At 37.4% G+C, this 27534-nt stretch overlaps 1 protein-coding gene across 2 annotated transcripts in view; it reads left to right on the plus strand.

Moving 5' to 3' along the window:
* The window catches only part of LOC102185525 (epithelial chloride channel protein-like), a 79926-nt gene that overhangs the window by 36282 nt on the left and 16110 nt on the right, over positions 1-27534 (plus strand). The window contains exons 2-7 of one of the 2 annotated variants that reach the window (XM_005678147.3): positions 16702-16847; positions 18580-18760; positions 19780-19920; positions 20114-20261; positions 21028-21136; positions 26042-26222. In XM_005678147.3, coding sequence (XP_005678204.2) covers positions 18602-18760; positions 19780-19920; positions 20114-20261; positions 21028-21136; positions 26042-26222 — 738 coding nt within the window. In that variant the 5' untranslated portion in view covers positions 16702-16847; positions 18580-18601. Of the gene's footprint in view, positions 1-16701; positions 16848-18399; positions 18487-18579; positions 18761-19779; positions 19921-20113; positions 20262-21027; positions 21137-26041; positions 26223-27534 lie in introns of those variants that run through there. The other variant, XM_005678148.3, reaches the window with a different exon arrangement.

Consider the following 27534-nt stretch of genomic DNA (forward strand, 5'->3'; position numbering starts at 1 on the left):
AAAGGGAATGGCAACCACTTCAGTATTCTTGCCTTGAAAACCCCATTAACGAAAAGGCAAAGAGATATGACACGGAGGTGCCTAATATGCTACTGGAGAAGAGTGGAGAAATACCTCCAGAAAGAGTGAAGAGACAGAGCCAAAATGGAAACAACTCCCAGTTGTAGATCTGACGGTAGGTGGGAGCAATCCAATGCTATAAAAAACAATATTGCATAGGAACCTGGAAAGTTAGGTCCATGAATCAAGGTAAATTGGAAGTGGTCAAACAGGAGATGGCAAGAGTGAACATTGGCATTTTAGGAATCAGTGAACTAAAATGGACTGGAATGGGTGAAATTAATTCAGATGACCATTATATCTACTACTGTGGCAAGAATCCCTTACAAGAAATGGAGTAGCCCTAATAATCAATTAAAAAGAGTGTGAAATGCAGTACTTGGGAGCAATCCCCAAAATGAAACAATGATTTTGTTCATTTCCAAGGCAAACCATTCAATATCACAGCAATCCAAGTCTATGCCCCAACCATTAATGCTGAAGAAGCTAAAGTTGAACAGTTCTATGATGACCTACAGGACCTTCCAGAATGAACATCAGAGAAAGACGTCCTTTTCATTATAGGGGACTGGAATGCAAAAATAGGAAGGCAAGAGATACCTGGAGTAACAGGCAAGTTTGGCCTTGGAGTACAAAGTGAAGCAGGGCAAAGGCTAACAGAGTTTCACCAAGAGAACACACTGGTCATAGCAAACACCCTCTTCCAACAACATAAGAGAAGACTACACATGGACATTACCAGATGGTCAATACCAAAATCAGATTGACTATATTCTTTGCAGTCGAAGATGGACAAGCTCTATACAGTCAGCAACAACAAGACTATGGCTCAGATCATAAATTCCTTATTGCAAAATTCAGACTTAAATTGAAGAAATTAGGGAAAACCACTAGACCATTCAGATATGACCTACATCAAATCCCTTATGATTATACAGTGGAAGACATATAGATGACTAAAAAATGAAAAGATGCTCAATGTCGCTCATTATTAGAGAAATGCAGATCAAAACTACAGTGAGATACCACCTCACCAGTCAGAATGGCCATCATCAAAAAGTCTGCAAATAATAAATACTGGAGAGGGTGCAGAGAAAAGGGAACCCTCTTGCATTTCTAGTGGGAACGTAAATTGATACAGACACTATGGAAGACAGTATGGAGATTCCTTTAAAAACTAGGGTAAAACTACTATGTGAAGTGGCTCAGTCTTGTCCGACTCTTTGCAACCCCGTGGACTATAGCCCACCAGGCTCCTCTGTCCATGGGATTCTCCAGGCAAGAATCCTGGAGTGGGTTGCCATTTCCTTCTCCAGGGGATCTTCCCAACCCAGGGATCGAACCCAGGTCTCCTGCATTGCAGACAGACGCTTTAACCTCTGAGCCATCAGAGAAGCCCCAAAACTACTATATGACCCACCAATCCTACTACTAGGCATATATCCTGAGGAAGCCATTACTGAAAAAGACACATGTATATCAGTGTTCACTGCAGCACTATTTACAATAGCTAGAACATGGAAGCAACCCAGATGTCCATCGACAGATGAATTAATAAAGAAGCTGTGGTACATCTATACAGTGGAGTATTACTCAGCCATAAAAAAGGAATGCATTTGAGTTAGTTCTAATGAAGTAGACAAACCTAGAGCCTGTTATACAGAGTGAAGTAATCCAGAAAGAGAAAATAAATTATATACTAACACATACATATGGAATCTAGAAAGATGGTACTGATGAATTTATTTGCAAGGCAGCAGTGAAAAAACAGACATAGAGAACAGACTGATGGACACAGTGGGAGGGGGGGAGGGAGAGGGTGAGATGTATGGAAAGAGTAACATGGAAACTTACAATACCATATGTAAAATAGATAGCCATGGGCTTTTGCTGTATGAGTCAGGGAACTCAAACAGGGGCTCTGTAACAATCTCAAAGGGAGAGACGCAGAGGGAGATGGGAGGGAGTTTCGAGAGGGAGGGAACACGGATGCACCTATGGCTGATTCTTGTTGATGTGACTGAAAACAACAAAATTATGTAAAGCAATTATCTTTCAATTAAAAATAAATAATTTTTTAAATGTTCCAAACAAGATAGATAAAGTATACTCTGAATTACGTCACAGTGAAGGGGCATAATATTAAATAGAGACAAAAAACAGAATGCTTCCTAAAATAACAATTAGACTAACTGGTAACTTCTTAACCACAAAAATGGGAGGCAGAAGATAGTTAAATTTTTCATTAAGCTAAGAGAAAATAATTATCAAACTAGAATACTATCCACAGGGGAAATAGTTTTAGGAATGAGGAAGAAGTAAAGATATTTCAGGAAAACAAAAACTGAGAAAAAAAAATGATAAAGGATATACTGAAGAGTAAGGAAAGTGACCCTAGATAGATCTGAGAAATAAAAAGGAATTAAGTACAAAATTAGCCAAAATACAAGTAAATACAAACAAAGATTACTTACACAACAAAAATTAACTCTTATTTAGACATGAGGGGACTTCCCTGATGGTGGTCCACTGGTTAAGAATCTGCCTGCCAATTCAGGGGACATGGATTCAATCCCTGAACCAAAGGTTCCACATGCCGTGGGAACTGTGTACACTATGCCTTATGTACAACAACTACTGAACCCACACACCCTAGAACCTCTGCTCTGCAACAATAGAGTCCACCACAATGAACTCCACAGTAAACAAACAGAAATAGAGCATATAACTTTAAAACTATTGGAAGAGAATAAATGGCAAGAGAACTGCCTGATGGTCTTAAGTCCAGTCTGTTAGCTTAGCAAGTTAAAGCCGACCACAAGAAAAACTGCTCCTGCAGATTTTATTTGTATATAGAACAATTAGTATCACGCAGAGAATATTTTATGGTTGGAAAAGATGGACCTTAAACTCAGATAAAATATCTGTTTAGCATGTGTATTACTAGAGTTGATATCAGAAAATAATGTTACTTCCAGCATGAATGTACCAGTAATATTTTTAAACCTATTCAAATCTTATGACTTCCAAACAGGGAGTTCTCTTCATAGACCAAGATCCACACTTGAGTTCTTAGCTTTATTGTATGGAATCGACCTGTAGTACTATTTATTATTATAATAAATGGGCACCCCATTTTATTAGCCTATATAACAATGCTTTCTATTTGAATAGAATTTTGTATATATAAACAGTACTCACATTTGCATTCAATTTCCATGAAAAGTCTTAGAGGTAGATCTAAATTTATGTTATAAACGAGGAACTAGAGGCTTATACAAATTGACATAGTGTGTAGAAAGTAAATTAGTAGCATATACAAACCTCAAATACTGGTCCCCCAGATACCTATTTGTTGTTGTTGTTCAGTAGCCAAGTCATGTCAAACTCTGTGACCTCAGGGACTGCAGCTTGCCAGGCTTCCCTTTCCTTCACTGTCTCCTGGAGTTTGTTCAAACTCATGTCCATTGAGTCAGTGATGCCATCCAACCATCTCATCCTCTGTCGCCCCCTTCTCCTCCTGCCCTCGGTCTTTCCCAGCACCAGGGTCTTTTCCACTGAGCTGGCTCTTTGCATCAGGTAGCCAAAGTATTGAAGCTTCAGCTTCTGCATCAATCCATCCAATGCATAGTCAGGATTGATTTCTTTAGGATTGACTGGTTTGATCTCCTTGCAGTTTAAAGGACTCTCAAGAGTCTTCTCCAGCACCACAGTTCAAAAGCATCAATTCTTCAGTGGTCAGCCTTCTTTATGACCCAACTCTCACATCCTACATGACTGGAAAAACTACTGCTTTCACTACATGGACCTTTGTCGGCAAAGAGATGTCTCTGCTTTTTAATATGCTGTCTAGCTTTGTCATAGCTTTTCTTCCAAGGAAGAAGTGAACTGAAGCGAAGTGAAGTCGCTCAGTCATGTCCGACTCTTTGCGACCCCATGGACTGTAGCCTACCAGGCTTCTCCGTCCATGGGATTCTCTAGGCAAGAGTACTGGAGTGGGTTACCATTTCCTTCTCCAGGGGATCTTCCCAACCCAGGGATCGAACCTGGGTCTCCCACACTGGAGGCAGACGCTTTAACCTCTGAGCCACCAGGGAAGCCCAGGGATGCTTCCAAGGAGGAATCATCTTTTAATTTCATTTCTGCAGTCACCATTCACAGTGATTTCAGAGCCCAAGAAAATAAAATCCGCCACCGTTTCCACTTTTTCCCCATCTATTTGCCACAAAGTGATGGGACCGGATGCCATGATCTTTGGTTTTTTAATGCTGAATTTTAAGCCAGGTTTTTCACTCTCCTCTTTTACCCTCATCAAGAGGCTCTTTATTTTCTTTAGTATAAATTTATTTATCTTAATTGGAGGTTAATTACTTTACAATATTGTATTGGTTTTGCCATACATCAACATGAATCCACCACAGGTATACACATGTTCCCCATCCTGAACCCCCCTCCCTTCTCCCTCCTCGTACCATCCCTCTGGGTAGTTCCTCTTCATTTTCTGCCATTAGAGTGGTATCATCTCCGTACCTGAGGTTGTTGATATTTCTTATGGAAATCTTGATTCCAGCTTGTGATTCCATCTTGATTCCAGCCTGGCATTTCTCATGATGCACTCTGCATAGAAGTTAAATAAGCAGGGTGACAATATATAGCCTTGACCTACTCTTTTTTCAATTTTGAACCAGTCTGTTGTTCATGTCTGGTTCTAACTGTTGCTTCTTGACCTGCATACATTACAGATTTCTCAAGAGACAAGTAAGCTGGTCTGGTATTCCCATCTCTTAAACAATTTTCCACAGTTTGTTGTGATCTAAGCAAAGGCTTTAGCATAGCCAATGAATGATGTAGAGGTAGATGTTTTTTGGAATTCCTTCGCTTTCTCTATGATCAAGTGGATGTTGGCTATTTGATCTCTGGTTTCTCTGCCTTTTCTAAACCCAGGTTGTACCTCTGGAAGTTCTTGGTTCACATTCTGCTGAAGCCTAGCTTGAAGGATTTTAACCATTACCTTGCTAGTATGTGAAATGAGTGCAATTGTCTGGCAGTTTGAACATCCTTTGGTGCTGCCCTTCTTTGGGATTAGAATGAAAACTGACCTTTTCCAGTCCTGTGGCCACTGCTGAGTTTTCCAAATTTGCTGGTATATTGAGTGAAGCACTTTAACAGCATCATCTTTTAGAATTTGAAAAGGCTCAGCTGGAATTCCATCACCTCCACTAGCTTTGTTCATAGTAATGCTTCCTAAGGCCCACTTGACATCACACTCCAGGATGTCTAGTACCCAGGATGGTGAGTAACTGCACCATCATGGTTAAACCAGTCATTAAGATCTTTTTTGTACAGTTCTTCTGCGTATTATTGCCACCTCTTAATCTCTTCTACCTCTGTTAGGTCCTTGCCATTCCTGTCCTTTTTGTTGCCCATCTTTGCATGAAATGTTCCCTTGGTACCTCTAATTTTATTGAAGAGGTCTCTAATCTTTCCCATTCTGTTGTTTTCCTCTATTTCTTTGCATTGTTCACATTGCAACAAAAAATAAGTAGGCCTTTTTATTTCTCCTTGCTATTCCCTAGAACTCTGCATTCAGTTGCATAATCTCAAAAATGACAGAATGATCTCAGTTCATTTCCAAGGCAAACCATTCAACACCACAGTAATCAAAGCCTATGCCAACCACTATGCCAAAGAAGTTGTAGGTCTATAAAGACCTACAAGACCTCTTAGAACTAACACCAAAACAAGATGTCCTCTTCACCATAGGGGATTGGAATGCAAAAGTAGGAAGTCAAGAGATACCTGGAGTAACAGATAAGTTTGGCCTTGGAGTACAAAATGAAGCTGGGCAAAGGCTAAGAGTTTTGCCAAGAGAACACACTGGTCATAGCAAATACCCTTGATGCCTATAGAATACTTTAAAAATATTTCCAAGTGCCACTTTACTAAATTTCTTTTGCAAGAGAAGTTTAATCAGAATGTATTACAAAATATTTAATTTTCAAAATGATTTTTTTGCTATATTATAAATTGTCTTCTCAACCCATTATGCCAATATTTTAGTGTATATGTCTATGTGTGTATGTATATAAGTATCAAAATACTTAAATGAGCAAGGAAGTAGCAAATATTGATTACTGATAGACAACTATGATTAGGTGATCTAATACTGTATCCCTTCCTTGGTTCTCCTCTTCTTTCAAATTTTTTAAACTATTCTTCACATGTTATCCATAAGTTTAACAAATATAACATCAATAAAAAATCTTTCTTGGTTGTTAAAGCAAGAATAGCTAAAATGTAAGCCAATTATGTCTTCTTAGAAACAGTTTATTGTTTATTAATAAGGCTTCTTGAGTACTTTAATGAAAAGATACTATTAAAATCACATATTTATTAGTTGGTATTTAAATTTTATGTGATACTGATTTTACTGAAATTTTATAAATATTTTCAAACATGCACTGATTTAGAAAATATCACAAATCAAGTAAATTGATACTCTTATTATCACTTTGTATATCTTATATTTTGAATTGATCTTTTACATTTGCATGATTTTTAATATCATGCTCTGATAACTTGGAAAATACTGATGCAGTGAGTTAGGCAAATCTTATAAATGTTCACATATTTCATTATATAATATCAAAAACTCATATCAATTAATACCACCCAATACCAACATTATGAGAAAAGTCTTTATTTGTAATAACAGATATAAGTTTTCCAAATTCTAATTTTTAAAAGCTCAAATTTTATCATTGTCAACAAATATTGTTGGTTGTATTCTTCTGCATGACATTTTGAGAAGTATTTGCCAAATATCTGTGTCTGTACAACCACAGTTTGTCAAGTAAGAAGTGGTGTTTATGAAAACCTTGCACATTTTGTCCAAGTAGTTTTCCTAGAGTACAAACAACAACTTTGCCATGTAGCAGAAGTGCTATATCATCACAAAGAATATAAAAAAGTGTGTTCAAGGTTAGAAATTTAATACAATTAACTTTTACTGCTTCATCAATTCCACTCTTACGTAAAAGAGGCATTATTTTGTACTGCAAGTATACGGCAGTAAATAATTCAGTGATTTTAAGTACAGGTTGGTGTCTCTACTTATATTTCTGCTAAGCTTCCAGCAGTTTTATCCTCTACACCCTCTGCATTATCAAATGTTAACAAGTTTATAAAACACAAATACTATAACTTCTTAGTATCATCATCAAAACAGGTTTGATCTTTTACATCCTCTGAAAGTGTCTTGGACCTTTCAGTTCAGTTCAGTTCAGTTCTGTCCAGTCACTCAGTCGTGTCTGACTCTTTGTGACCCCATGAATCGCAGCATGCCAGGTCTCCCTGTTCATCACTAACTCCCGGAGTTCACTCAGACTCACACCCATTGAGTCAGTGATGCCATCCAGCAATCTCATCCTCTGTCGTCCCCTTCTCCTCCTGCCCCCAATCCTTCCCAGCATCAGAGTCTTTTCCAATGAGTCAACTCTTCTCATGAGGTGCCCAAAGTACTGGAGTTTCAGCTTTAGCATCCTTCCTTCCAAAGAAATCCCAGGGTTGATCTCCTTCAGAATGGACTGGTTGGATCTCCTTGCAGTCCAAGGGACTCTCAAGAGTCTTCTCCAACACCACACTTCAAAAGCATCAATTCTTCAGCACTCAGCCTTCTTCACAGTCCAACTCTCACATCCATACATGACCACAGGAAAAACCATAGCCTTGACTAGAAGGACCTTATTCGGCAAAGTAATGTCTCTGCTTTTGAAAATGCTATCTAGGTTGGTCATAACTTTTCTTCCAAGGAGCAAGCGTCTTTTAATTTCATGGCTGCAGTCACCATCTGCAGTGATTTTGGAGCCCCCAAAAATAAAGTCTGACACTGTTTCTACTGTTTCCCCATCTATTTCCCATGAAATGATGGGACCAGATGTCATGATCTTCATTTTCTGAATGTTGAGCTTTAAGCCAACGTTTTCACTCTCCTCTTTCACTTTCATCAAGAGGCTTTTTAGTTCCTCTTCACTTTCTTCCATAAGGGTGGTGTCATCTGCATATCTGAGGTGATTGATATTTCTCCCAGCAATCTTGATTCCAGCTTGTGTTTCTTCTAGTCCAGCATCTCTCATGATGTACTCTACAGAGAAGTTAAATAATGCACTCCTTTTCCTATTTGGAACCAGTCTGTTGTTCCATGTTCAGTTCTAACTGTTGCTTCCTGACCTGCATACAGATTTCTCAAGAGGCAGGTCAGGTGGTCTGGTATTCCCATCTCTTTCAGAATTTTCCAGTTTATTGTGATCCACACAGTCAAAGGCTTTGGCATAGTCAATAAAGCAGAAATAGATGTTTTTCTGGAACTCTCTTGCTTTTTCGATGATCCAGCGGATGTTAGCAATTTGATCTCTGTTTCCTCTGCCTTTTCTAAAACCAGCTTGAACATCAGGAAGTTCACGGTTCATGGGTCTACAAACCACACTTGAAGACTATGGGCTTAGATCAACCTGGATTTAACCCTGAGCTTGAGATAGGTGTGACCTTTATTCCAGTCATGTGAAAATTGAAAACATCTGAACAAAACTGAAATTCTGTTAACTATGACATCTAAGAATGGTTGGACTGTAGCATAAGTGGGTGTGTGAGGTTGTGATGGTTCATAAATCTCTGAACCAGTGTACTGTATCCACAGGTGATGAAAGGTTGTTGTTGAACCATGAAAAGCCAGGATTCTTGGCCTCCGGAGGAGAATTCAATCCCGGGCCAGAGACGAGGCTTGATCGCTCAGAGCTTCTGTGTAATAAAGTTTTATTAAAGTATAAAGGAGATCGAGAAAGCTTCTGACATAGGCATCGGAAGAGGGCAGAAAGAGTACCCTCCTGCTATTCTTCAGCTGGATGTTATATAGTCACTGCTGCTGCTGCTGCTGCTAAGTCACTTCAGTCGTGTCCGAATCTGTGTGATCCCATAGATGGAAGCCAACCGGGCTCCCCCATCTGTTACTGAAAGAAAGGAATGTCTTAAAACTCATAATGGCACCAGGCCCCTCATCCATAAGATGTATTTTGGGATAATCTTGGCAGCAGAGGAGTCATCCTGGGCCATAAAACCATAGCCTTAACTAGACGGACCTCTGTTTGCAAAGTAATATCTCTGCTTTTGAATATGCTATCTATGTTGGTCATAACTTTCTTCCAAGGAGTAAGCGTCTTTTAATTTCATGGCTGCAGTCACCATCTGCAGTGATTCTGGAGCCAAAAAAAAATAAAGTCTGACACTGTTTCCACTGTTTCCCCATCTATTTCCCATGAAGTGATGGGACCAGATACCATGATCTTCGTTTTCTGAATGTTGAGCTTTAAGCCAACTTTTTCACTCTCCTGTTTCACTTTCATCAAGAGGCTTTTGAGTTCCTCTTCACTTTCTACCATAAGGGTGGTGTCATCTGCATATCTGAGGTTATTGACATTTCCCCTGGCAATCTTGATTCCAGCTTGTGCTTCTTCAAGCCCAGCGTTTCTCATGATGTACTCTGCATATAAGTTAAATAAGCAGGGTGACAATATACAGCCTTGACGTACTCCTTTTCCTATTTGGAACCAGTCTGTTGTTCCATGTCCAGTCCTAACTGTTGCTTCCTGACCTGCATACAGATTTCTCAAGAGGCAGGTTAGGTGGTCTGGTATTCCCATCTCTTTCAGAATTTTCCACAGTTTATTGTGATCCACAGAGTCAAAGGCTTTGGCATAGTCAATAAAGCAGAAATAGATGCTTTTCTGTAAATTTGTATAAAGAAGGCGATAAAATATTGCTAGTTGTTTCCTCTTGCTGCTTAAGAGAGATAAAAAATGTATGACACTTGCAGCCTATTTCCTCTGTTTGGAGACCCCTGGCCTTCCCGCCTGTTACCCTCTCAGTGAACTCTGTTAACATTTCCTTCTTTATATCTCACATTACAAAGAATGGCATTTGCTTTTAACTCATTTTATGTAACTCTTTCAAAGATAGTATATAAAAAAATATTTTTGCAACACTACTGTGAGGCATCCAGAAAAATATCTTTCAGGAGAAGAGACAATAGGAAAAGAATAAAGAAGTAAATTTTAATAAAGATCATTAAAAGAAACTTTATTAGAGATTAAGTTTTTGTAATTTGATGACAATATGATTTTTTTCACCTCTTTTAACCATTATAATTTCAACTTAAGAATTATTTATTGGAAAGGTTTTTTGTCCTCAAAATAACAAAAAAATGAATAATTAAATTCTGAAAGACTTTTACTTAACCTGAAGTATTCATGACAAAACAGTCTTTTGAAAATTCCATTATTCAATCTAAAATTCAAACAAGATAAAAATTCTATTTATTTATAACAACTGGTCATAACAATCCACATTCACTTGGATCTTGTACTATCAAGTACTAGTTTGTAATATAAACAAAAAGAAACTGCTTTCAATCTAGTTTTCTAGGTGATACTCTCTAATTCACCTTTTTGAAAAGTAGTATATGTTACATATACTTTAAAAACATATATTCTGAAACTGGATACATGCCTGTTCAGTCATTCAAGTCGTATCCAGCTCTTTGCAAACGCACCAACTGTAGCCCACCAGGCTCCTCCGTCCATAGGATTTTCCTGGCAAGAATACTGAAGTGGGTTGTCACTTCCTTCTCCAGAGGATCTTACCAACCCAGGGATGAACCTGTGTCTCCTGCACCTCCTGCACTGGCAGGCAGATTCTTTACCACTGATCCACTTGCGAATCCCATAACTGGGTGGCCTGAATTCAGATCCCAAATCTGCAAGTTCTTTAAAGGCAGCGCCTATGTGTTACTCATTTTTGTACTCTTAAAGAGCAAAACACTGAGCAGCCATTAGGGAAAACAGGATGGACATTCATCAAAAATTTAAAAAACAGAACTACCAAATGATCGAGCAATTGCACTCCTGGATCTTTATCCACAGAAAAGAAAAACATGAAATAGAAAAGATATATGTACCCCTATGTTCACCCCTATGTTCAGCATTTTTTACAATAGCCAAAATAGGGAAGCAACCTAAGAGCCGATTAATAAATGAATGGATAAAGAAGATGTGGTATAAACATGTAAAGTACTATTACTTGGTGATAAAAGAGAATGAAATCGTTCCATTTGTGACAACATGGATAGACCTAGAGGATATTATGCTAAGTGAAATAAGTCAGAGAAAGACTTTCATTTACATATGAAATAGAAAGAATGCAACAAACTAGTGAATATAACAAAAAAGAAACAGATTCACAGATACAGAGAACTAATAATTATCAACTGGATCAGGGAAGAAGGGTCAGACAAGAAAGGATATGGGATTAAGAGACTATTGGGGAAATCATTACAGGCTTCAAAGGCAAAAACAGGCCTTTGGCTGAACAGAGATCCTGAAAGGTGTTACATATTAAGCTGCTAACCAGAAATTGTGAAAATAGGTCTTGGGAACCAACAGATAAGAAAATCAGTAAGTCACGAAGCTTCTTCAGCCTTGGGAATATGGCCAATTCCCAGGAAGGAGTGAACATGCTGAGACTTTCAACTAGAGATGGCAGTATTGAACATAACAGCCAAAGTTGCATATTTGCACTTAAGCTGATGATTATCAGCTTGTGGCTTGGAGATAAAATGTGTTAATATTTAGAAGATTTGTGTAACTCAGTGCTAATGCTCCAGGTAATAGGAAAATCTCTTCTTACTAAAAGATTAATATTCAGTTGCTTCTGGATAAATGTTGTTCAATGAATTGTACATTTGGTATAGTCATTCTCATCAGGGGAGTTTCAGGTTCCCCTCTAGGCATCTGGTCCCATCACTTCATGGGAAATAGATGAGGAAACAGTGGAAACAGTGTCAGACTTTATTTTTTTGGGCTCCAAAATCACTGCAGATGGTGACTGCAGCCATGGAATTTAAAGACCCTTACTCCTTGGAAGGAAAGTTATGATCAACCTAGATAGCATATTAAAAAGCAGAGATATTACTTTGCTAACAAAGGTCCATCTAGTCAAGGCTATGGTTTTTCCAGTGGTCATGTATGGATGTAAGAGTTGGACTGTGAAGAAGGCTGAGCACCGAAGAATTGATGCTTTTGAAATGTGGTGTTGGAGAAGACTCTTGAGAGTCCCTTGGATTGCAAGGAGATCCAACCAGTCCATCCTAAAGGAGACCAGTCCTGGGTGTTCATTGGAAGGACTGATTTTGAGGCTGAGATTTTAATACTTTGGCCACCTCATGCGAAGAGTTGACTCATTGGAAAAGACCCTGAAGCTGGGAGGGATTGGGGGCAGGAGGAGAAGGGGACAACAGAGAATGAGATGGCTGGATGGCATCACCGACTTGATGCACATGAGTTTGGGTGAACTCCAGGAGTTGGTGATGGACAGGGAGGCCTGGCGTGCTGCAATTCATGGGGTCGCAAAGAGTTGGACACAACTGAGCGACTGAACTGAACTGATGGATCTGTTATTCAAGATGTCGAGGACAGTATTCAAGTTAGTTCTCTGGTTTTTATAAGAGCCCTCATGAAGTTTAAGTAATTGCTATTTGAGCCACTCCTGAGGCCACAGGACTTGATTTGTACTCTATAACTGAACAAAGACTTACAAAAAGAATAATCTGTGCTGTTTCAACTGGTATTGGCATAAAGATACCTCCTGAACACTTTGGACTAATTAAAGAATGATCTAGTCTAGCCCTTATAGGCATTTGTGTTTAAGGGGGAGTAAGTGACCCTGATTATCAGGGAGATATTAAAATAATTTTACAGCATGAAAGTAATGATTTGTTTATTAATAAACATGGTAGTCCATTTTTATTCTCCCCTACTGTATTGAAAAATTAAAAAAAAAAAAAAAGAGAACCTCTCACTTTGTTAACTGTTCAAGAAGGTGGAGGAGTTGGATCCACAAATGAATGTAACTCAATTTTAGCTACAGTCTGAGTGAAGTAACCTAACGGTCCTCATACCTGCTGGTGTAACTGCACAGGGGAAGGATAGCACCATGTAAGAAATGATCCCTGGACAAGAAAGATGTAAATATATCCCATTAAATCATTGTTATTCTTGGGAATAGATTGTTTTTGAAAGTCTAACTGTAATGTGGATCACAAACCAAGCCTCAACCCCAGCATCTATGCTATGATCAAAGGGACACAAAAATGGAAACTTTAGATGGAGACATTCAACTTGTTATATTAAGATAACTTCACCTGCTCTGCAAACGAAGACTGTCCTGTTCTACCTGACTTTTTTGGACAAAACCTGTTTGTTCAGGGGTGGACACTAATAACCTGTGGACTCAAGCTTCTGTATGTTGTATGACTTCTTCTTCTCTTACAATTTTATTAAGCCCTCAAGGCTCTGAACTGAGAAGTTCCAGATATACAGTCAGTTCAGTTCAGTCACTCAGTCGTGTCCAACTCTGCGATCCCATGGACTGCAGTATGCCAGGCCTCCCTGTCCATCATCAACTCCAGGAGTTTACTCAAACTCATGTCCATTGAGTTGGTGATGCCATCCAACCATCTCATCCTCTGTCGTCACCTTCTCCTCCCGCCTTCAATCTCTCCCAGCATCAGGGTCTTTTCCAATGAGTCAGTTCTTCACATCAGGTGGTCAAAATATTGGAGCTTTGTGGATTTAAAAAAGGCCAAACTGCCAACCTATTGCCAAAGTGCCAATTTAGAGACCAAATTGCCAACAGCCATTGGGTCACAGAGAAAGCAAGGGAATTCCAGAAAAACATCTACTTCTGCTTCATTGACTGCACTTAAGCCTTTGACTCTGTGAATTACAACAAACTGGAGAAATTCTTAAAGAGATGGGATTACCAGACCAACTTACCTGCCTCCTGGGAAACCTGTAGGCAGGTCAAGAAGCAACAGTTAGAACTCGACATGGAACTACAGACTGGTTCCAAATAGGAAAAGGAGTTCGTCAAGGCTTTATGTTGTCAACCTGCTTATTTAATTTACATGCAGAGTTCATCATGTGAAATGCCGGGCTGGATGAAGCACAAGCTGGAATCAAAATTTTGGGGAGAAACATCAACAACCTCAGATATGCAGATGATACCACCCTAATGGAAGAAAATGAAGAGGAACTAAAGAGCCTCTTGATAAAGGTGAAATAGAAGAATGAAAAAGCTCGCCTAAAACTCAATATTCAAAAAACTAAGATCATGGCATCAAGTCCCATAACTTCATGGGAAATAGATGGGGAAAAAGTGAAAACAGCGGCATATTTTATTTTCTTGGGCTCCAAAATCATTGTGGACAATGTCAGAAGCCACAAAATTAAAAGATGCTTTACACTTGGAAGGAAAGCTATGACAAACTTGTGTGTGTGGTAAGTCGCTTCAGTCGTGTCTGATTCTGCGACCATATGGACTGTAGCCTACCAGGCTCCTCTGTCCATGGGATTCTCCAGGCAAGAATACTGGAGTGGGCTGCCATGCCCTCCTCCAGATCTTCCTGAACCAGGGATCAAACCTGCATCTCCTGAATCTCCTGAATTGGCAGGGGGTTCTTTACCACTAGTACCACCTGGGAAGCCATAATTTGCTGTAGTATATCAGAAATTCCTTCCAACAGTACTGTTGAACAATGAGTACAAAGTATTATGTGCTGTGCTTAGTTGCTCCGTTGTGTCCAACTCTTTGCAACCCCATAGACGGTAGCCTGTCTGGCTCTTCTGTCCATGGGGATTCTCAAGGCAAGAATACTGGAGTGGGTTGCCATGTTCTCCTCCAGTGAACCTTCCCAATAAAGTATTATAAATTCCTGTAAAAATACTACTATTCTACATCTACACAATGGAAATATTACACAAAATGTACCTTTAACACAAGTTTTCTCGTTAATATGGTTTAATAACTCACAGAGTAATGAAAGAGGCACCTTGATGGATCTTGTTACTGTCTTAGATTCTCATCTGATGTTTTATTTCATTCATTTAAGATTCCTCAATCATGTACCCAGGTAGGCCATCATTACCAGAAATTAATACTACAATTTAATATAACCTTTCCCATTCAATCTAAATGCAAATAAAATGAGCATGGTATGATATTCTATTAGGGACTACTGGCACTGTGATAGGCTTAGTGAATTCTATGAATGTAGAGACTTTAGCATCTAGATTATAACACGCTGATAAAGATATAGCCCAAGCTTTAACTATTAATACTAAATGGATACCTACTACTTTCAAACCATATTAGCTCAGTTAAGATTATGATAAAAGTTTCTTACAATTGTTCAATGATTCATTAATAGATTAGATCAAACTGTACATATAATTTAAAAGTTTAAATGGACTATGTATTCTAATCAAGTATTGTATTACCTTGTTCAAAAGGATAAAGCCCAAGAAATACTAATGTCTACTAATGTATATGCTTAGAGAAAAATATTTAAAGAACGAATATCTAAAGATCATTATATATTAATCCCTGAAGGAAAAGCTAGACGTGAGAAAGCTTGGTGCATTGGGACTATATTGCATTATAATGTACCATTGCCTTTGGAAAAGAATTTTGGTTACCCCATTTCACAGAAAACTGTTTGGATTTCAGTAACCACACCCACTGATTAACAGACTGTGAGAGAGCTGCCAAGGGACTACTTTGTGGCTAGACTTCTCATATCTGGGAATCCTGCTTATTAGAAAACTTGATCAAATGGACTATTTTTCCTCAATCTTATAAAACACTTCTTGAAGTCACTTTCCAATTTATTTGTGTTATAATCAATTGTTTAAACACAACCTCTAATTATCAGCTAGAAGTTCCATTTTCAGGATGCTTAGCACATATAGATCATTTATGTAAGAAAGGAACCACATACTATTGCTCTCCTGTAAAAGAACAATTGTTGTGGACTCAAATGTTAATTCCTACTTTACCTGTCCCCACTATTAGCTTACCATTAGAACTCCTACATAAAATCTTAGAAGAAGCAAAAGAATTACAGGTTTATAAAAAGAATTTATAAATAAGCATCACTGTACTTTATTAGAACATCTTATTGTTACTATTACTGTAGCTAACAAATTAATGGATGTAGGTATTAATGTCCAAAAGCATACTTCTCATTCTCAGTGGGACATTTTCTTTTCTCAGTCTCCCACTGAGCCAAATTGCTTTCTGCATTGTTTAACTCACTGTTGATAATCTTGATTGTACTGTTCTTATTAACCATATGGAAATGTTATCTATCTTAATGCATTAGGAAAACTGCTAAAGAGACCTTTCCTTATTCTTATGCTCTTCAGTCCAAACAATGCTGAGGCTGAACGTTGGGGAAAGTAATAGAAGTAGTCTTGTTCAGACTTCAGAGGCAATGATAGGCCTTTGACTGAACAGAGACCCCAAAAGGAGTTACACAACAAGCTGCAAATCAGCAGAAATGGTGAAAGCAGTTTTGGGGAACTAACGGATAAGGAAGGGAATAAGTCACAAGGAATGGAATGAGTCACGAAGTTTCCTGAGCCTTGAGAATCTGGCCAGCTCCCAGGGATCAGTGAACATTCTGAGACATGACTAGCGATACCAGCATTTAGCTTATTAGTCGGAACTGTATATTTACATGATGATTATCAGCTTGCAGTTTGGCAATAAAAGCAGGACTCCTTTGGACGGCACCTTGAAGTCTCACGTGTGGGTGGACACACTGCCTGGGACTTCTCAGTTGAGGACTCCAGAGTGCTATTCCAGGGTCTTCCAGCATTGCCTGAATCTGGATGTAGGTACGTCCCCAGTTTGGTGATGTATATATTCGTTTCTTGCTATACTACTTGTGGATCTTCCAACTAGCACTCCAAACTGGATCTAGATGTAGAAGCTTTTCTAATTTGGTGATGTGTGTATATATTTGTGTATATATTTGTGTGTATATATATATATATGTACACACACACACACACATTTCTTGTGGCAATGTATATGTGTGTGTGTTAGTCACTTGGTCGTGTCTGACTCTTTGCGATCCCATGGACTGGAGCCTGCCAGGTTCCATGAAATTCTCTAGGCAAGAATACTGGAGTGAGTTGCCATTCCCTTCTCCAGGAAACTTCCCAACCGAGGGATCGAACCCAGGTCTCCTGTATTGCAGGCATTTTCTTTACCATCTGAGCCACCAGGGAAGCCCCCTGGTGATGTACATATATATATATATATATATATAATTATCTCTATATTACTTGTCCTCATACTGTAACATTACTAACATAATAACCTTCCTTATTTCCTGCTTATTTAAGAGTAGAGTGGTTATTTTACTGGTCAGTCCTCTGAACCTGAAAGTGTTTCAGCAGATCATAAGTCTTTTGGCAGAACAGAGATACAAATGACTATGTATAAAATAAATAAGCTACAAGGATATATATACATGCATATATAACTATCTCTATATTACTTGTCCTCATACTGTAACTTACTACTAACATGATAACCTTCCTTATTTCTTGCTTAAAGTATAGAGGGGTTATTTTGCTGGTCAGTCCACTGGGCCTAAAAATGAAAGTGTTTCAGCAGACCATAAATCTTTCGGCAGAACAGAGATATAAACTTCTATGTACAAAATAAATAAGCTACAAGGATATATTGTACAACAAAGGGAATGCATAAAATATTTTATAACCATAAATGTAATATAATCTTTAAAAATTATGAATCACTATGCTATATACCTGAAGCTTACATAATATTTTACATCAACTATAATTCACATGACTGCTAAATGCCTAAAGCAAGTGTCAGGTTTAGAGTCATCTGACTCTGAAGCCAGCTGACAGTGCTATGTGTACAACTATTTCCAGCTAAGGAATATTGGCAGATTTGTGTTCAATCCAAAAAAGAAATCTAACTGAAGCATATTAAGTTTTCAAGTTATATGAAGACTTAAAGTGTTCAGTGCTATTTGAAAACTGAACTACACAGTCATCACAGAAAGTAACAAAAAAACCCATTTCCCCCTTGACCCACAGCTATTCCCAACCACTGTGCTTATATGAATCCCATCTAAAGGAAGAATAGAAACCCTAATTCACTGTCATTCACACTCTAGTTCATTTATTCATTTTTGTTTTGCTTTTTAAATATGTCTTTTTCATCTGTTATTTTCATTTCAAAATGGTGCTTTTCATTTCAGTTTCTTATCCTTCCACAGAGCACTTTTCTGTAACAGATCCCAGGACTGGAAAATGTCTAATACTATTTGATGGTGAAGACAATAAAAACAATGAATGACCACTATGATAAGGATGATGACTACACAAACAATAATCCATAGATGTTCAGCATAGTCCCCATTAGGGACTTAGCAATTGTTAGTTGCTACTTAACAATTAAAGAACTCTTTAAAATAAGATAAGGAAGTTCATGGAGGTATTTTAGTAATATATTTATGCAAACATTTGGGCCTAGAGTCATATCTCTGAGTTAACAGATACATAAATACTCTCCTTACATTTCCAATAGGTTTATTGTAACATGAGCAAAAATGGTGCTCAGTCTGAATGTTATTCTGTTCCTAACTTTGCATCTCTTGCCTGGAATGAAAAGTTCAATGGTAAATTTGATTAACAATGGGTATGACGGCATTGTCATTGCAATTAACCCCAGTGTGCCAGAAGATGAAAAACTCATTGAAAACATTAAGGTGAGATAAAAATTTACTGTTATTTTTATTTCATTAAGTATTTTCAACTCATGTTGCTTAGTCATAAACATTCACACAGACTTATAACTTTCCAAAACTGCTTTGACAATACTCTTCATTTATATGGCATGTATCTAAACTGTCAAGATTAATATCTGCTTAGTGTAAATATTATGTATCCTATGTTAGTAGCATTAGTCAGTCCCTAATAAATTATGAAAGTCAAACTACTAATGTTTTTTCAACACAGTAAGCTAAAATAAAGACCTTCAAACTACTGGAGAATGATTTTCAAGTTTTATCTTTATGAAGTTTACTTTTATAAGGTTTAAATAACTAACCTACATTTAAACCCTCTCTATAGCTCATTATCTTATACATTTTTAAAATATTTTTCATTCTTCATATTTGTTCAATTCTGAAAATTTTGAAATTCTTAGATTAGTAACTACCCTTGTATAAATTGAGAGAAGTTAAGTGATTTGTATAGTCATATAATAAGTAACAAAAACAGAATTTGAAGCCAATAACCTATATATTTTTTGAAAATTACTGCTTGATAAAACTTTGCATTTTATGAGCACATTCCATATGAGAAGATAACTCAAAATGAATCTAGCAAAATCTTTTTTTCAATTAACAGCAATCTAAAATCTACCAAACTTCAAACTTCCAGCCCAATTTTAAGCATCTCTGTTCAGATCAATAAGCAACTTGCTAACAGACTCTGAGTCTCAATCACCTTTATATCTCACCTAATACCCTCACTCTCAGCTCTAACCCATCATGCTGAATGCAGATATGGATAGGTAAAAACTAAAGAATTAATTTCTAAGTATATAAAAATGAGAGTCTACAGACTAGAGAGATACAGTAAAATATAATCTATTTTTCATGTAGTCTTTGACAAAATATTTGAGGAAGGGTACTTATTGTTTGTGTTTACTCTCAAGTTCATTGTGAAATTGTTACTACAAGGTAGTTCCAATTAAATTGTTACTACAATTTAATTTTGTCAGGAAATGGTAACTGAAGCTTCTACTTACCTGTTTTATGCCACCAAACGAAGAGTTTATTTCAGGAATGTGAGGATTTTAATTCCAATGACCTGGAAATCAAAATCTGAGTACTTCATACCAAAACAAGAATCATATGACCAGGTAGGGAATTTTATTTAGCTCCTAAACTATTTCTTGCTCCCTGTGATTTTTAAAAAGTAATACTAATAATTTTTTAGTAATTACTAATGACTACTATTTAAATTAGCAATTTTGCTGGTCTTATTTTAGATGAAAAATTCCTTGTTTCTATTGTTCTTCGGGTCTGTTTTGGTTTGTTTCTTCTGCTTTTTAGGCAGATGTCATAGTTGCTAATCCTTATCTAAAATATGGAGATGATCCCTATACACTTCAATATGGAAGGTGTGGAGAAAAAGGAAAATATATACATTTTACTCCAAACTTCTTGTTGACTGATAATTTCCACATCTATGGGTCCCGAGGTAGGGTTGTCTATTTTATACTTCTATTTTTATTTCCGCTGGAAACAAATGTAACATTGTGATTAATGTATTTTTTTAATTTTTAAAGGAAAAAATACCTTTGTTTGGAAATTTATTGGTTATGTTCAACTAATTATATTTCTTTTTCTATGTGTGTTTAATAAGAAAATTAATTTTAAAAAGCCATTTATTAATACCAACCCAGTTTAACTTCTTTGGGCTAATTAAAGTTATCGATTTCTAGATTTCCTTGACTGAATTAGATTGATTATGTGGGAAAGGGAAACTTAAAATATAAGGAGATTGGATTTAAATACAGAATTCCCCACTATCCAAAAGAAGTGTTCTTATGCTACCTTTCATAAGTTAAAATGGTATACAGCAAGAAGCAATTACCTGAGGACACATCTTGCTAACAGTATGCACAAAATATGTTGAGATACAGCACAGATGCTCACAGACAGAGTTCAAATCTATAGGGTTTGATGAGATGCTAAGCACAGAGAAGAAGCTTGATGATGCCGCTCTTCCTGCTCTGTTTGTGTGCTGTTGTAAAACTGCTGGCTGCAAAACAAACACTGAATACTATTTTAGCTTTTGGCCTTTCTTCATAAAAGCAAAAATCCTCTTTGAATTTCTTTCCATTAGTGAAAACAGGTACTAAGATGGGTTCTTCATAAAAGTGAAGTGGTTTAAATGAACTTTCAAAAAGCAGGGATATCTATAATGTAAATGGAAATTTACAAGTGGCAATATTCTCTCATAGGTAGAATATTTGTCCATGAGTGGGCCCATCTCCGCTGGGGAGTATTTGATGAGTATAATGTGGACCGGCCATTCTATATTTCCAGAAAGAACACTATTGAAGCAACAAGGTATCATCCTATTGAACAAATCTGTTTTCAAATTTTTTCATTTATGACTTTTAAATTTTCTATACTAGGCCGACAAAGGTTATCTCAGTGGCTGAGTGCTTGCCCAATTAATGGCAAAATCCAACCTGTAAGGGAACATGAAATCATGCAGAGATGGGCTCAATAAAGGACAGAAATGGTCTGGACCTAACAGAAGCAGAAGATATTAAGAAGAGGTGGAAAGAATACACGGAAGAATTGTCCAAAAAGATCTTCACAACCCAGATAATTATGATGATGTGATCACTAATCTAGAGCCAGACATCTTGGAATGTGAAGTCAAGTGGGCCTTACAAAGCATCACTACGAACAAAGCTAGTGGAGGTGATGGAATTCCAGTTGAGCTGTTTCAAATCCTGAAAGATGATGCTGTGAAAGTGCTGCACTCAATATGCCAGCAAATTTGGAAAACTCAGCAGGGGCCACAGGACTGGAAAAGGTCAGTTTTTATTCCAATTCCAAAGAAAGGCAATGCCAAAGAATGCTCAAACTACCCCACAATTGCACTCATCTCACATGCTAGTAAAGTAATGCTAAAAATTCTTCAAGCCAGGCTTCAGCAATACGTGAACTGTGAACTCCCTGATGTTCAAGCTGGTTTTAGAAAAGGCAGAGGAATCAGAGATCAAATTGCCAACATCCGCTGGATCATGGAAAAAGCAAGAGAGTTCCAGAAAAACATCTATTTCTGCTTTATTGACTATGCCAAAGCCTTTGACTGTGTGGATCACAAGAAACTGTGGAAAATTCTGAAACAAATGGGAATACCAGACCACCTGACCCGCCTCTTGAGAAATCTGTATGCAGGTCAGGAAGCAACAGTTAGAACTGGACATGGAACAACAGACTGGTTCCAAACAGGAAAAGGAGTCCATCAAGGCTATATATTGTCACCCTGCTTATTTAACTTATATGCAGAGTACATCATGAGAAATGCTGGGCTGGAAGAAACACAAGCTGGAATCAAGATTGCCGGGAGAAATATCAATAACCTCAGATATGCAGATGACACCACCCTTATGGCAGAAAGTGAAGAGGAACTAAAAAGCCTCTTGATGAAAGTGAAAGAGGAGAGTGAAAAAGTTGGCTTAAAGCTTAACATTCAGAAAATGAAGATCATGGCTTCCGGTCCCATCACTTCATGGGAAATAGATGGGGAAACAGTGGAAACAGGGTCAGACTTTATTTTTTTGGGCTCCAAAATCACTGCAGCTGGTGATTGCAGCCATGAAATTAAAAGACGCTTACTCCTTGGAAGAAAAGTTATGACCAACCTAGATAGTATATTCAAAAGCAGAGACATTACTTTGCCGAATAAGGTCCGTCTAGTCAAGGCTATGGTTTTTCCTGTGGTCATGTATGGATGTGAGAGTTGGACTGTGAAGAAGGCTGAGCACCAAAGAACTGATGCTTTTGAAGTGTGGTGTTGGAGAAGACTCTTGAGAGTCCCTTGGACTGCAAGGAGATCCAACCAGTCCATTCTGAAGATCAGCCCTGGGATTTCTTTGGAAGGAATGATGCTAAAGCTGAAACTCCAGTACTTTGGCCACCTCATGCGAAGAGTTGACTCATTGGAAAAGACTCTGATGCTGGGAAGGATTGGGGACAGGAGGAGAAGGGGACGACAGAGGATGAGATCCCTGGATGGCATCACGGACTGGATGAACGTGAGTCTGAGTGAACTCCAGGAGATGGTGATGGACAGGGAGGCCTGGCATGCTGCGATTCATGGGGTCGCAAAGAGTCGGACACGACTGAGTGACTGAACAGAACTGAACTGAACTGAACTGAACCTGTTGCACTATAAATATGTCAACAACTTCTGTGTATTACACTTTGGTATGAAGCTCAACCAAAATTTGGGAATAATTTCATTATCCATCAGGTTGTATTAAATAGCTGAGGAAAGAAGAGAAGTGAAAAAGCAAGGGAGAAAGGGAAAGATATACCCAACTGAATGCAGAGTTCCAGGAAATAGCAAGGAGAGCTAAAAAGGCCTTCTTCAATGAACAATGCAAAGAAGTAGAAGAAAACAATAGAGTGGGAAAGACTAGAGATGTCTGCAAGAAAACTGGAGATATCAAGGGAATATTTCATGCAAGGATGGGCACGATAAACAACAGAAATGGTAATTGACCTAACAGAGGCAGACGAGATTAAGAAGTGGCAAGAATACAGAGAATAACTATACAAAAAAAAAATCTTAATGATTGGGATAACGACAATGGTGTGACCACTCACCATGAAACAGACATTCTGGATTGTGAAGTCAAGTGTGCCTTAGAAAGTATCACTACAAACAAAGCCAGAGGAGGTGATGGAATTCCAGCTGAGCTATTTCAAATCCTAAAGGATGATGCAGTCAAAGTGTTGCACTCAATATGCCAGCAAATTTGAAAAACTCAGCAGTGGCCACAGGACTGGGAAAGGTCAGTTTTCATTCCAATCCCAAAGAAGGGCAGTACCAAAGAATGTTTAAATTACTGTACAATTGCACTCATTTTGCATGCTAGTAAGGTTATGCTCAAAATCCTTCAAGCTAGGCTTTAGCAGGATGTGAACCAAGAACTTCCAGATGTACAAGCTGGATTTAGAAAAGGCAGAGGAAACAGAGATCAAATTGCCAACATTCGGTGGATCCTAGAGAAAGTAAGGGAATTCCAGAAAAACATCACTTCTGTTTCATCGACTATGCTAAAGGCTTTGACTCTGTGGATCACAACAAACTGTGGCATATTCTTAAAGAGATGAGAATACCAGAGCACCTTACCTGGCTCCTGAGCAACCTATATGTTGATTAAGAAGCAACAATTGGAACCTGACATGAAACAACTGACTGGTTCAAAGGTGGAAAAGGAGTAAGTCAAGGCTATATATTGTCACCCTACTTATTTAACTTCTATGCAGAGTACATCATGCAAAATGTCAGGCTGGATGTATCACAAGCTGAAATCAAGATTTTCAGAAGAAATATCAGCAACCTGAGATACACAGATGATACAACTCTAATGGCAGAAAACAAAGAGGAACTAAAGAATCTCTTGATAAGAGTGAAAGAGGAAAGTGAAAAAGCTGGCTTAAAACTCAGCATTCAAATAAATAAGATCATGGTATCTAGTTTCATCACTTCATGGCAAATAGATGCGGGAAAAGTGAAAACAGTGGCAATTTTTACTTTCTTGGGCTCCAAAATCATTGTGGACAGTGACTGCAGCCATGAAATTAAAAGATGTTGGCTCCTTGGAAGAAAAGCTATGACAAACCTAGGTAGCATATTAAAAAGCAGAGACATCATTTTGCCAACAAAGGTTTGTATAGTCTAAGCTATCGTTTTTCCAATAGTCATGTATGGATGTGAAAATTGGACCATAAAAAAGATGCTGAAGAATTGATGCTTTTGAATTGTGCTGCTGGAGAAAACTTTCAAGAGTCCCTCGGACTGCAAGAAGATCCAACCAGTCAATCCTAAAGGAAATCAGTCCTGAATATTCATTGGAAGGACTAATGCTGAAGCTGAAGCTCCAATACTTCGGCCATCTAATGTGAAGAGCCAACTCACTGGAAAAGACCCAGATGCTGGGAAAGATTGAGGGCAGGAGAAGGGGGCAACAGAGGATGAGATAGTTGGGTGGCATCACCAACTCAATGGACATGAATTTGAGCAATCTCTGGGATATGGTGAAGGACGGGTAAGTCTAGCGTGCTACAGTCCAGGAGGTCGCAAACAGTTGAACCTGAGTTAGCAACTGAACAACAACAAATTATCAGAAGAAAAAGAAAGAAAAAAGTTGCAACCTAAACCTTAAGATCTGAGAATTAGAGTTCCACTTCCTACCCAATCTTTCATTCCGTTTGATTCATAGCTTTTCAATGTGAATCTGTTTCATTGAAATTAACTAAACTGTTACAACCTCTTGTTAAATATATTTCATTTTTTCATTTAATCTTGAGCTTAAAGAAAAGAAGTACTTTTCATAAGTGAGAAAACTGATTTTTTAAGGAAAAAACTGGGCAGATTTAGATAGGTCCTATTTATGAATAGATGAGATATTTAAATTAAAACTATCAGGCACATGGAGTAGTTAATGAGTATGAAAGAACAATTGAAATCAGTGTAATAGGAAATGTCTTTAGGATAAAAATTAGAAAAAAGAGGTGTGGTAGAAAAATGCCTTTGTGTTGTTTGCTTCATGTGTACTAAGCCACCTAGAATCTTTCACAGCCTAGACTTTCAACCCAGGACGCTTATTATTCTCACCTCCTCCCATGCAACTCCTCCCAGCACACCTCCCTTATTCAGACAATGCTTGCTCATCCTTTAAGGCTCAGTTTAAATGCTTCTTCCGTAAGTGTCTTTCCTCTCCATCCACTTGGGGTTATATATCCTTGAGACTGTTCCCAAAGCAATGTCCACAGGCTTCTCTCACATACAAATATACATAATATTTGTATTTATATATGTGTATATGTAAACACCTATATAGCAATATACATGTGTGTCTATAAAAGCATATATGTAGCATACATAAGAAATTTAAGAGAGTATTAAGAATAATGTTGAATCTTCCCTACCTATTAGGGAGCAACTCCTCTATGTCTCTTAATTCAATTCCACATGCCTGTAAGGCATTATCATCTTTAGCTCAATGTCACAAGTAACAACTATTAATAAATACAAACTAACATCATTGTTCTTGTTGAAACTGATGGTAAATGGGTAGGACGCTGTGCCTACTTTTGTCAAAATGGAATGCTGGTACATGGTCTATAACAAATATCACTGAGGGAATGATTTTAGGATATTAATATTTATTTATAATTTATCTGGCCTTCATATATAAATGTAATCTAAATCTTTCACCATAGATGTTCAACTCATATTACTGGTACTAATGTGGTTTTCAAGAAGTGCCAGGGAGGCAGCTGTATAACAAAGCCATGCAGACGTGACTCACAGACAGGGCTGTACGAAGCAAAATGTACATTCATCCCAGAAAAATCCCAGACTGCAAAGGAATCCATTATGTTTATACAAAGTCTCCATTCTGTAAGTACCTTCTTTTTCTAGTCTCACAAAGGAAGCCTTTGGGAAAAATTAATTAAGGAAGCTGAATTTTCTATACCAATAGAAATAAGAAAAGTTGCTAAGACAGTTAATTAACAGCTATTTTATTCAGTCCTGTGTATCCAGCCCTGTCAGTGTGTATCTGGAAACTATTCCACCCTTTCTCACTATTCTGTTTTCTTTTGTTTTGTTTTTCCTTCAGAGGTAGAACTGTATCCTTCTCATTAGCATCACAGAATTTCTTATAACATTGCTTTCCTCAATTGACTTCTGTGGATTTATGTCTAGAGCTGCAACTTTACTTTTAATTTTTTATTCTAAGTGTTATTCAATTCATACTACTTTTCCAAACTAATTCATTCTGTAGCTTTGGAAAGTACTGACAGTCTCTGTTTTCCATTACCTCCACACTAAAGTACACTAAGTTTTGTAAAGTGATATTGTGAAAAAATAAATGGCTCTGTCTCTAGAGAACAACAAAAGTGGAATGATTCACAATCACCAATCTGACCAATTAAAAAATAACAACACAATAATTCAAGTTCCAAAGCTAATGTTTGACGTGAAATATCTGGTTAAATGTATGAAGCTCAGAAGAGAAGAACAGGTGCCTTGGAGTTAGACAGAGCTGATATAAAACTCCAGTCTGTCATTTTAAAGCTGTGTCACTAAGAGCAAATTGCTAAATCTAAGATTTTAATTCTCTAGCTTTTTAAATGGAAATTATAATACTCACTTTACAGTGATACTGTGGTTAGTTTTATAAGAATTAATATAAATAAAGTATGATCACAGTACTTAGCATAAAGTGAGTACAAAATAAACTTAAAAGTTTTCAATTTTTAAATCTATAAAATATTTGGATAATAGGGAATTGTCTCTTTCTCTGGGTAAATTCAACTTAATTAATGTAAGCATATTATAGTTACCTAATGAAAGTTTCCAAACACACAAAAAAGACTTTTAAATATGAAAGCTATGAAGTTATCAAAAACAACTAATCAAAATAAAGTATACTACCTCTAGGTTTAAAAGGTGCAAGTTTTCATAAATAAAATTACTAATAACATAGACTTCTAAGGGTAAAGGTTTGTGAAGGCCTATTATTTCCAATAAGATTTAAAATTGTGAAATCTAGGGCATTAATAATGAAAGTCTTGAGTAAAAATGTAGACTTTATATTTTCTTCTAAAACTCCTAAAGAAATCCAATGAGATATTTAAGCATAAATTGTTTCCAGCCTAATAAAGCTCCCTCCTGGGAGTATTTGAAGTGTAATTCTAGATCTTTCATT

The sequence above is a fragment of the Capra hircus genome, chromosome 3, assembly GCF_001704415.2.
Source record: "Capra hircus breed San Clemente chromosome 3, ASM170441v1, whole genome shotgun sequence".
In the NCBI taxonomy this organism is placed as follows: domain Eukaryota; kingdom Metazoa; phylum Chordata; class Mammalia; order Artiodactyla; family Bovidae; genus Capra; species Capra hircus.